A 12,565-nucleotide genomic window follows, 5' to 3' on the forward strand; every position below is an offset into this window, starting at 1 on the left:
ACAGTGGGGAGGTGAAAGGAGCTGGAATGTGTGCAAAGAAGGGCAGCAAAGATGGTGAAGGGTCTGGAAAACAAGTCTTAGGAGAAGCAGCTGAGGGAACTGGGGTTGTTTAGTCTGGAGAAGAGGAGGCTGAGGGGAGACCTTATTGCTCTCTACAACTGCCTGAAAGGAGGGTGTAGCCAGGCGGGTGTTGGTCTCTTCTCCCAAATAACAAGTGGTAGAACAAGAGGAAATGGCCTCAAGTTGTGCCAGCGGGGGTTTAGGTTGGATATTAAGAAAAAATTCTTCACTGAAAGGGTTGTCAAGTATTGGAACAGGCTGCCCAGGGAAGTGGTAGAGTCACCATCGCTGGAGGTATTCAAAGGACGTGTAGATGTGGTACTTAGGGACATGGTTTAGTAGTTTAGAGGTGAACTTGGCAATACTAGGTTTATGGTTGGACTAGATGATCATAATGGTCTTTTCCAACCAAACTATTCTATGATTCTATGTTCAAATAGTATTCTGCATTAAAAATTTATAAAAACATTCCACTACTCTTTTTAGTGTTAAACTACTATAATTAAAGAGTTTAAATGAAGAAGAAATCACTGACAGAGGTATAAATGTTTTTTCCAAAATGTTATAAACTTCCTGATTCTAGAGGTGAAACAATTGAAACAATTGTTAATGCCGGTAGTCTTAACTGGGCTTTAGATTTATTGCTTAATCTAATTAACAAAAAATGTTATAATCTCATTTATACCATTGTTACGTTTATAACTTGATTTTTCTTCTGTTCTCACCACTTCTTTTCCAACCCATTCTCAGAAATTTTGAATGCAGTGCAGTAAGAAAATTTTCATGTGGAATTTGAGTATAAAGCCCAGCGTTTTGGTAAAGGATGAGGTGAAAGAAAAGACAGCCTATCAGAATCTGCCCTCTGGAACTAGATATACTGATAACAGTTTGTAATTATGAAAGTAAATTTATTGTTATAGAACAGAAAAATAAAATAGAACTATAAGAACAGTCCAATCCAGAGTGGGTTAAAAATATGTATTTTGCAAATTTCTTGATGCAGATTTTTGGTTAATTGCTGGTTACACATCTGCATGACAAAGCAATGACTGCAAGACACACTTGGGCCAGTCTTCTTGTTAGAGTCATCAAAGTGATGGTAGTGGGGTATGTTTTTTTCCCCACAGCTATCAGTTTCATACTTGCAAGCTGTCATTAGAGCTTTGTTAATTCATTTTGAGATGCATTAATATGTCAGATTCCACATATCATCCCATCCCTTTGCAGATATTCTAACCAGTCTGCTGATACTGTTTCAGAGTTCTTCAGTATTTTTTTAATACTGCCAGCTTTGTAGAATTAGTGTCTTAAGGCCTTCCTGCAGGTATGCATTCGGCACCATTATTAAGTGGTTCTATGGCGTAAGTGTTTGTTAATGGTTTTAATTTATTTTATTAGAAGGATAAGGCAGGAGATTTTTTTTTCCCCCTAGTTCATAGTTTTGGTTCATCTTTCTTGTATCTGGTAAAAGTCTTCCTCTTCCTCCCCTGCTTCCCTTCTAACTAGTGTGACAGTTTGGAAGAAATGTAACTCAAGGTTCCTTTTTACATTTTTCTAGTCAAATAATTTCATAATTACTACACTGTTTAGCTAGTATAGAATGGCAAACTGAAAAGAACTTTGTAATTTCCATTTGTTTTAAAAGTTAGAGAGTACTTTCAAAAAGTGAAAACTAAATCAAATCTACTGATGTCTGTTCAGTTAACCGTGTGTGTGATTGTGACTTTGGTTTTTTTTTTTCCCTTGGTAGGTGGATGGAGCTTCTCTTGACAGTATGTATATGATTGGTGTCAGTCTGGGGGCTCATATAGCTGGTTTCGTTGGCCAGAAGTATAATGGCAAAATTGGCAGAATTACAGGTAAGGCTTTTAATCCCAACACCTGTATTCTAGTGTATGTTGTATTTTCGTCATAGCTGCAAATCACATGGATGCTAGCACCGAAATACCAATAAATAAGAACTGATTAATTAGTAACATGCAAAGGGAAAAAATGTAACCTTATAAAAGTTTGGAAAATTGTGAAAGTTTGTCTTCAAGACATAAGTTGCAGCTGAAATTTTCCAACTGGTTTACCTCTAGTCTTTCAAATGAAAATTGAGTGCTGCATCCAAATGCCATTTAAGTTGAATGATATGCTACCTGACTTTCTGTCTAGTTGGTGGAGCAAGCCAAGTCCCTCTGAAGGGAAGTTCAGAAGCTCTTGATCAGGTCACAGGAATCAGGCACAATGATTTAGTTTCAATTTTAGGTATCTGAACATGGTGTAGCCTTTAGTATGTTGAGCTATCTGCGACAAGGAGCTTAGAACAGGTGTGCAACCTGTGTATGGATACTGCAGATCTTACCTCATACTTGTTTGCATCATCAGCATTGCCATCTTTGGGAAGCGGTGCCTATAGTGGTGCATATATACCACCCTCATGTGCACCACCACACACTGCTATGGGTGAGCAATTGACTGATGGATCAGGCTCAAAGGGTTCTAGTCAATGAAGAATGGAAACTTGAGAAGAATTGTGCTATTTTTGATTTTTATTATTATCCCAGGAAAATCAAGAGTCATTGATGAATAATGTTCAAACGTCACTCTTGTCTATGTCTCTAGAGACAGATCCCACAATTTCTAATGCTATTGTTATTTTCATTGAGGTCTCGATCCAGCGGGCCCTTCGTTCACTCGAGAACCGCCAGAGGGGAGGCTGGATCGTACCGATGCACAATTTGTTGATGTAATTCATTCAGATACTGATGGTAATGACACAGCCTTAACTTTCCTATTTCAATGTGAGGAAAAGAAGGAAAGAGAAAGAGAAGGGATAAGCTATTTCAATAACATCCAAATAGTGCTGCAGAAGTGTATTTTGTGTTATCAGGTGGATTTGTGTGCTGTTGCTTTTGACATCTTATTGTATATTATTAAGCCTATTCATTAAGAAATTGAAACTGCATTTTACTAATGACTTATGTAATGAAAGTAATGACAGGCTGTTTTGTTCAGTTCTGACATGAGGAGCCATGTTATGGAGTGAATGAAGTTTCATGACTGAGCCTGAAAATGTTGAATTAACTTTTATGTCCAACAGCTAACTGAAGACATACGCAGACAGCCATAGAGTTATGAGTCTATTTAATGTCATGCAAAAGTAGAGATTACATCACTCTCTTGTTTGTTATAATATATTCCTCCTGAATATGAAAAAAGAAGTCTGCACATTGAATAAAGCATGCCTATTGCATTAATTTATGATACTGCTATTTGTAAAATAGTTTAGCATAAACATGCTTTTGCTGTGCTAGCCTGTATGAACATAGAGGCTGTAAACATGTGATTATCACTGAGTGAAAGTCCCTTCTGAGACAGCCAGTCTTAGCTGTATCACTGCGCAGCTGTATTAGTACACTGTACAGATCCACTGCTTACAATGCTAAATCATGTTACTGTAAGGTTAAAATGAAGAATATTGTAAAGTCTGCTTCATCCATGCTACAATCTGTTTGGGTTTGGGGGGTTTTTGGGGGTTTTTTCCAAAATCTTAAGTAAACCTTCCAAACCTACCACACTTGTCCCATTATTTGCATAGTTTCATATCAGTTTCTTTAATAATATTAAAAATTAAGCATTTTAATATACAAATGTATATGTAAAGCTGTAAAATACCAATTTTTGTCATGCTCTAATGATATGAATAATGTGTGGTAAAAAAGAAGGTAGATCAGACTGAGCTAAATATTACTCATGGTCTTTTATGGGATAGATACAGATTTTTCTGCTTTAATATACTGCTTATATTAGTGTAGCTCAGAATCCAATATCATGTGCAAAAAAATGGAAAATCTTAACTGTCATGAAAATTACATTGGGAAAGAATTCTGGTTGCTGGAGAGAACATGAATTTCATAAATTTATTTATTCAAATAATGTCTCAGCTACAGCACTAAATAGGTGCTTCTGTTCTATCATTTTTCTTTTGTGGTAGGATGAATCTTACACAAATTTGTATACATGTGTGTCCAGCATTTTACATGTGTATAACTTTCTTAAAAAAAACCCAAAGCACATTAGTTTTAACTCATGACATGAGTTCCATTTACAGAACAAAAGAGCAGTATATTTGCAAAAAAAAATCCTTTAAAACCTTCATGTTATTTTGTAATGCAATATAATGATAAATAATTCACTGCATAATTCTGTTTTGTTTTGTTTTTTTTTTTTTATTATTCATTATGTTTGCTAGTTAGCACTAGGTTTCAAGAAACCTTTAGGAACCATTGATTTCTATCCAAATGGAGGAATGGATCAGCCTGGTTGTCCACAAACAGTATTCAGTGGTAAATGAAAAAGTGCTCAATTAATGAGAAAAGAGTTTGAAATCAGATCAAAAAAAGGTTAAACTGAATTCAATGGACACTGCACATATTTGGTAATATGGGGGCTGAAGGCATTGTATTCTTTCTTTTCCATCCCCAGTCAGCAAATGTGAAATAACAAAGGCATTCGACATCTTTTTTTTTAACAAAGATCTTCCTATAAGCATACATATTCGATTATACCATTAGTATTGGTATGATGGAATTATACTGATATATTATGTATATAATCTGCCTATAGTAATAATTATTTTTGTGTGTTTATATATGGCTAGGCATGGGGGAAGATGTTTGTGTCCATGTGATTTGGACATGATCACTTGCATATGACATGGAAGCATGGCTTTCAAATCTTCACTGCGTCTTAGGTTCCTCCTGGTTGGCAATGATGAAGTAGGTTTTGGATAGGTCTTTTAGGGTCTAGGATGAAAACAGTTTTACCACGTGACCTTTTGCTGTGGAATTTTGCTTATCTCAACCTCCATAAATCTTAGGCAAGATTGCTGCCCATTGGTTTCGTTTACTCTTTTTGGGTATATTTATGACTATCTACGTTTCTGTTACTAATCTGCACAGTGCTGCTACCAATTAGAGCTGCTGCAAAAGCATAGGGCTTCCACTTGTGTGTCTGTGCGTATGGGAGGATCCCTTAAGACTCAGGATCATCTTCACTTGTACAATTCTCATAATTTGTTTTCCTAGGAGAGCAATGAATTTATTACCCAAAAAAAGCTAGAGAGAAGAATCTCTACTTAAGTATTCCTTGTGGTAGTTTTTCTGACAAAATGTTCTGCACAGGATGCAACAAGGCAAATTTTAACTCAGACTTATGCTTTATAACACTAATCCTGTAAATTTGATAGGACTTAATAGACTGCTTCTTGCATATAAAACCCCTTAGACTTTCTTCTGTACCCATAATATTCAAAACAGTCTTCAATTTCTTCTTGTGTGTGTGCATCCATTTTTTACACTTCATGGTTAACTAACGAGAGAATAAAAGCATGGCTAACTAAGAATGACTCAGGTTAATGGGATTACTTTGGTAGCACCTTTTCTTTCACAAAGAAAAATGATTATTTATATCTTGTATATTTAATTTTTTCTTTCCTGAAGGACTTCAGTATTTTAAGTGCGACCATCAAAGATCTGTCTTCCTTTTCTTATCGTCTTTGAAAAGAAGGTGCAACATAATAACATATCCTTGTGACTCTTACTTGGATTACAAGAGAGGAAAATGTGTTGATTGCGAAGCTTTCCAGCCACTGTCCTGTCCAGTACTGGGTAAGAGTTAAGATATCTGCTCTGGGCTAGGTGAGATTTTCCAAGAAATCTAGCCTGGAGCTACTCCAGAGATCTGTAGTATTGTATTAAGGGGTCTGTAGAGACTGATGGCCTGCAGAGCTGCATACTGTTCAAAGTAGTTTTATGACTTTGTCTGCTTTATAGTTATCTCTGTTAGACACAGGTGCTGAATGTTCCTAATCTTTGATATTATGATTTTCCAGTCTGAAGTGGATTCATAGTGTATTTCCTTTCTACAAAGAAAGTACTTCTAGCCCATCATTTTAGGCACATGTAGTGTGTTACCATCCCTAGAGAACCTGTGGTTTTTATTTAAAAGTAGTAGTGTTTCTAGCAACCTCATAGTTTCTCTGTAGCTTCTTTTGGAATCAAGCTTTTATTTGGAGAGGTTTTTAGTTGTTTGGGGTTTTAATGCTTTTAGAGAGGATCTGAGGACAGCTTGAAAACAGCTGCAATAGTGTGAGCATTTCCTAGTTTGCAGGGTTTTCTTAAGAATGAAATTTCTAAAATATTTAAATGGAAATTAACTTTCAATTCATACCTTGTCTTCTGTACATCCTTCTATTAGAATGTGCACCCTACATATATTGGTTAAATTAGGCTTGAAGAAAAAGCATAGACATGCAGATCTGTATACTGTTTTAGAATAAAACCCAACAATAATAGGACCTTAGGGTGGGGCAGAAAGACTCCAGGACTCCCCCAGCATGGCTCTTAACCATGCCTGATGCACTTACACAGAATGCTACAGCTAGAGGTGGAGAAATATTTGACCAGTCAGCTGCCACCTTTTTTTTGTTTGTTTTTTTAAATAACCATAAAACCTATGAGGAAATGGCAGGCAGATGAATCTGGGAACTGGAGGAGAAACAGCGTCTTTCTACTGCAAGCTTTCCTGCTTGCTGCCTTGCAGTGCCAGCTCTGCAGCCTGGAACTAGCCCTTGTTGCCCAGTCTAGGTAAAGAAATCAAGAGAGAGAGAATGGGATCAGCCCCAAAGACAGTAAGCATAGAAATGCATAAACCAAAAATTCTTTCTACATTAAATCCATAAGCTTAGGAGGTTTAAAGAGTGTCTAACATTTTATTAATATCCACAATCATCCACTAGAGGGTTTAAAAATATTTACTTTAATTATTCAAAAAAAGAAAGAAAGAAATTTTACTTAATGTGAAGTTGATCTGTAACTGTTCTCTGCAAATATGTAGGCTACTTTTTCGGGTTTGTTTTTATTACCTCTGCAGGAGTTTATAAGCACTACTTTTTTTGAGTTAGTACTCTAGATTAAATAGATTCCAACTGTTACATTATGACAATTCTAGTGATACTGATATATTAGAAGAATGAAATACATATATACTACATTCTGTTATACTCAGGGGATTCCTGTATTTTCCAAGTCAATTTACATTCTCAAAATGTTTAAGAAAATTAAAGCCAAAACTGTCTCCTCGGATGAGTTTCTTTTGTGTAATTATATGTATATCATGAATTTGCTAAATGTCTGAAATTAAATATTTAAACCTTGGGTTTCAGGTTATTATGCTGATAGATGGAGAAAACTGTTAATTCCAAAGAGTTCGCCAACTAAAGCTTATTTTGATACCTCAGACCAAGACCCATTCTGCAGTGAGTGATGGAATACATACATAATGTACTGTTTATTAAATGTTATGGCTGTTATTTGTTAGCTGATCTGGAGTGAAAGCATGTTAAAAGTGCAAAGTTATTGTTAAGTGCTGTGTAAAATGGTGTAATAAACCATGAGCTAAGTGTCAGTTCACAGGCTGGAAGAAGAAAAAGAATGATTGTGACAGGAGAGTAAGCAATACGTGCATTGACAAAGAAATGTGTCTTTAACAGTAACGAGATGGACTGCCAAGAGGAAGAAGTAAGCCAGAGAATGAGAATCAAGTGACAGGGAAAAGGCTGGACTGAAAGAACCTGCTTAGATGGGATCATTGCTGCCATTTTCAGAGAGCAAAAATGGCAGGCAAGACTGCCCAGGCTGGGGGATGGAAAAGAGACACCTCTATGTTCCACCTCAGGAGGGGAGCACCTCACAGTCAACTAAAGCTACTCCACCTTTTAAAAGTCTCTGTCTCCCTAGGAGTAAAACGCTGGAGGGAAAACTTAGCTGACTGTTTTGGGTTTATGCTATATGGGAATGAACTCTCGTGGCATGAGCTTTAGGTGCAACTTTAGATATCTACCTATCCATGTAGAGGTCCAGTTTAGATTCTCATCCAATTTCTGTTTTGATTAACAGACTTAACGACCAGAAGCAAGTGTTAGCATGCTCATCTAATTGATTATGTTTAAAGTTCTTTGGTTTGGAATATGGGAATAGATTTACAGGGTATTCAAGTGAAATCAAGTTTTCCCATTAGCTTTTTCTATCATCTTGGCAAGTTTTGTGACTAGGGACTGAATGTCTCTTGTTGTAGTGATAATCATGCTTCCTTACATCACTGTTTCTTCCAAAGGGCCAAGGAGAGGTTAACGAGGATGTGATGGATTTTACATAAAATAACTCCTATTCCCAGTGGTCTTTCAGCCCAACCCAAACCTGCTTTTGCTCTTCTCCCCTGCTCCTGTCTACTTGGAGAAGGCTGCACAGGCTGCTAGGTCTGTCTCCTCATTCATTCTTCCTGCAGAAAAATATGGCTTTGCTTTTGCTCTCACACATATTAAAATCTGGGCTTTCATCAAAAATCCAACCAGGCAGAATGCTGATGGTGGAAAGAATACATTGCAGAAGGAAAAGATTATGTTTAGTATTCTGGGACCGGGATGGTAAAAGAGAGAAAAGAGGGGGAGAAATACTACCATAGGAGGAAGCACATAGAGAGGAATAAGAAACATTGTTGAACTTAAGGGAAAATATGCAAATTCAAGAGTAAAAATGGGTCTACTTAGCCAGTCTGAAAAAGAGGGTATTTATTAACTAAAGCCTTATTTTAATTCATAGATATTTGAAAACATGAGGAAATACAAATAAACAAGAGATCTTAAATCTAAGTGAAACTGTAAACCTGATCAGAACAAGTTTTTCATATGAAGTGAGGCTTGGTCTTTTCGGAGAGAATGCTAAAAAGCAACATGCCAAACCCATGCTCTGGGTAGCCATAGCACGATTACAATACTGGTGATGGTTCCAGAAGTGTGGTAGAAGGCCAGGTCAGGGTTTCCAAGGCCACAGTAGAGCAGGTCGGCTCCGTGCCAGCACACAGAGGGTGCCAGCCCCAGGTAGCCAGCATGTTTTCCTGAAGCTGTGGGAAAGCCATCAGACCCCTCTCCTCTTCCTCAGTTTTCCCCACGCAGTTTTTCTAGTATCCACACAAGGTTTTGGCAGGTTGATTTCTCTGAGGGAAGGGTGCTTGGAAGACCTGCACTGCTGCGCTTGCTGGGCAAGCAAAGCATGGGAATAATGTCTCTCCTCAGCTTTTACCACCTGATTAATCTGCTCACCTAGCTAACTGTCCGCTTTCCCTGTACATAGAGCTTGTGCCAGTGCTGTTCCTCCCCTCTCCCTGCCAATGTACCACAGCTGTTTTCTAGACATGTCGCTTTTGTGAGTTACATGATAGTATTGCTAGACTAATAACTCAAATATCCCCTCTTTGCAGAGCTTGGCAAAACCTGAAGGTGCTCATTAGGGCTCAATTTTGCATTTTTTCCTTAGGGAGGTCAAACTCTTCATGCTAATTCTGATGGGAGCTTTCTGATGCAAATCTTTTCCATGTAAAAACTGGAGGAAATGATACACAAATTACATAGAACTCCAAGTAGGCATTTGGTAGAAGCTAATTTTTGTCAATAACCTTCTTATTCTGGTTTGAGCTGGTAATTTATACGTAAAGAGTCACTATTTCTGTCATCAACCAGTGAACACTTTTAACAGGGTGATAATAACAACTGTATCCCATTGAGGTCATTCTTTGAATCTTATTATTTCTTATTTCTTTTGGTAGTGTATAACTACTTACTGGATATTACTACCTGGAATAAAAGCACCAGGAGAGGCTTCATTAAAGTTAAAATAACAGATTATGCTGGAAACACGGTAGAATCAGAGATGAATAGGTATGTTGTGCTTTGTCTCTAAATCTTTTTTATCACTTTATAGGACTAATTTTACGAGTTTCCTAAATGTTCTAACATGTTAACTTGTAAGTCAAAAAGGTATCATGAGGTTGTTAAGATGGCCATGGCTCCTTTCACTGGATAGGGCTCACTGTCAGAGGCAATGCTTCTCACACTGGAATGATCCTCTCTCCATTTATGAACTAGCCCAGGTCCTTGCATGCTACTGGTTTGAATTCTGTTCTGGATGTCCTTGTTCTGAACGCTCAAAATCAATACATCTTAGAAGATTTCTTATCTTAATAATAATGCTTACCAATAATGAATATTCCTCAGCTAACAAAACCCTGACTAGAAATAATATTTTTCTTTAGTGAAGCTTCAACATTTCAGCAGTATAAAAGAGTCAAAATACTAAATGGATTTTACCGAGACCTTGACAAAATATCAAAAATTTCCTTGACCTTTTCCACGAAGACTTTAATAGGCCCAAAACACAAGCTTAGGATTCTCCGGATGAGTCTGAAATCTCTTAATAATCCAGAAAGGTAAGTGTTTGTCAAAACTGTGTCTAAACTAAACTGGTCAGGCTGTTTCCTCAGAAATGTGTATTTCTCTTCTTTTTTTTTTTTTTTTTTTTTTTTTAAATTAGATATTCTTAAATGCATTAATATCCTTCCCATCCTACCTAGGATCAAATTTATCACATGGAAGAGCTGCTCTGTGCATTAACATTTAGCGCACAGCTCCCTTGTACGTGTAGATGTCATGCATGCTGCTTGTCACAGCAGGCTGGTGCTGCTGTCTGGTCACAATGGGTTTTCAAGGACCACTTATGTAGAGTAACCTGACTTACATCTGCATGGTTAAGTTCTCTTCCAGAAGATAAATTTGCTTAAGCACTTTTCTGACTTCAGTCATGTGTCCATACACAACTTTTCACACTCAGATTTGAAGTGCAGCACTTCTGCTACTCGTGTGCCTGGTATAGGTTTTTGGTTTTGTTGCTGATGGTGGAGACCTTCCAAGACCAAAACAGAGTCTATGCTTGCCTACGCTTAACATGAAATCATCTGCATTGTTTTGATAATTGTCATTACTTTTATTAATTATTTTTAGCTTTAAAAACTTCAGCAGTATTGCCATATGTTCATTTTTTAGATCTCCAGAGTTACGTGTACAGTAGCACTAGCAATTAAATTTTACATTTGCATCTTGTGAAAATAACGTATTACAAGGAATAGGTAAGAAATATCCAGGAGTAGCAAGAGTAATTTATTTTAGAATTGTTACATTTATTTGCTTCATATGAATGGCAAATTCAACAAAGTCAGAATTTAAAAGAAAACCTAATCATAGTTATCAAATAAGTAAGGAGTGGGAATAATATTATGCCTGAGTCTCAAGTGAGTATATTTTGTTAACTTGAGAAATAACATTTAAGGGTTTCTGATTTGGTATATGATAGTCTAGTGGGAATTGGGTATGATACTTTGTAAAAATTATGAAACCTTGTTAAATTAATCTACTATTTCATATTGGGAAAGAGGAGGAGACAGGTGAGAGAGACTTAGGAAGAAACAGAACACTCAGTAATCAAAATAATACTCCAGAATGTATATACATTAGACTTTATTAATAATTTGTTGAAGGCCATGTGTCTCAATCTCTCAGGTGAATTGGTATGATTTTATTTAAAAGCATTTGGTGATGAGAGACAGTCAAAGTTCAAAATCTTATTGCATTTTCCTCAACCCAGTGGTGATAAATCCAAAGATGTGTTTCATGCAAGCCTATCAGCATTCGGGACTTTTTCAGATAATGATCTAGCAAATAAGTAATTTTTTAGTGAAGAGCCCTTATTGGTTTTGAGTTTTCATTCCTCTTACTCTGACTCTTGTTAGTTTTAAAATAAGATGCACCTGATTTGCTTTAATATAGGATCCACTAAAGTCCTTCATATAGAGCCTCATCAGATGGCAGTCGTATAGGCACATTAGATACATTTAGATAGCAATGGAGAGTGTATTGAATCAGCATGTGCAGGGAATTTAAATGCAGGTGTTACAACACTATTGGTTGGTACAATTGCATAATTGCTTGTTGTAATTATAACTACCTATATTTAACTTAATTAGTTACTTTTAATTACAAAAATTACTTGAATACAGGATAATCAACTAGAAATGACATTAAAAATATTTAAATTATTCATATAACAAACTAGAAGGTAAAAACCAGGGGACAGGTGCAGGGATAAAAGACAATAGGAGTCTCAGTCTCCCCAGGTCTGGGTTACTAGCAGACAGTGGGAATGCTAAAGGTACATATAATTTTCAGACTCTTCTTCTGGTCTCTGAGATAAATCAAAAAAAAAATGCCCATAAAACCAGAAAGCTCTCCTCACTGATGTGTGTCCAAGTGTCAGTTCTCCCAAAAAGCTTTTGAACCTGTCAGTCAATTAAAACTCAATTGATGAGGAAGGTGAATGTCTCAAAGATACTTAGCCCAGCCACCTCTGGGATTTTTTTAACAAAAGTAAGAACAGAAGTAATAAAAATAAGACCTTATTAATACCTCTACTGAACAAGAGAGTGTGGCATGCCCTTGCTTTTTACTAGACAGCAGAGAAGCCACACGGGGTGAGGGATTATGAAAGCCTCACTTAACAAAAAATTATTTGTATTTTGCTCCTTGTTGGTGAACTGGAGAACCTGCTTCTTGATCAGGGCTATTCATCCCCCC

The 12,565-nt window shown here is 36.7% G+C and overlaps 1 protein-coding gene across 1 annotated transcript in view; it reads left to right on the forward strand.

Moving 5' to 3' along the window:
- The window catches only part of LOC104521583 (lipase member H), an 18,053-nt gene that overhangs the window by 3,839 nt on the left and 1,649 nt on the right, over positions 1-12,565 (forward strand). Inside the window, exons 3-9 of the mRNA XM_010163629.1 lie at positions 1,811-1,919; positions 2,712-2,813; positions 4,302-4,391; positions 5,547-5,714; positions 7,271-7,363; positions 9,709-9,820; positions 10,195-10,368. Of these exons, the coding sequence (XP_010161931.1) occupies positions 1,811-1,919; positions 2,712-2,813; positions 4,302-4,391; positions 5,547-5,714; positions 7,271-7,363; positions 9,709-9,820; positions 10,195-10,368 (848 nt within the window). The remainder of the gene's footprint in view (positions 1-1,810; positions 1,920-2,711; positions 2,814-4,301; positions 4,392-5,546; positions 5,715-7,270; positions 7,364-9,708; positions 9,821-10,194; positions 10,369-12,565) is intronic.

This window comes from Antrostomus carolinensis, unplaced genomic scaffold, assembly GCF_000700745.2.
Source record: "Antrostomus carolinensis isolate BGI_N321 unplaced genomic scaffold, ASM70074v2 scaffold20392, whole genome shotgun sequence".
Lineage (NCBI taxonomy): Eukaryota > Metazoa > Chordata > Aves > Caprimulgiformes > Caprimulgidae > Antrostomus > Antrostomus carolinensis.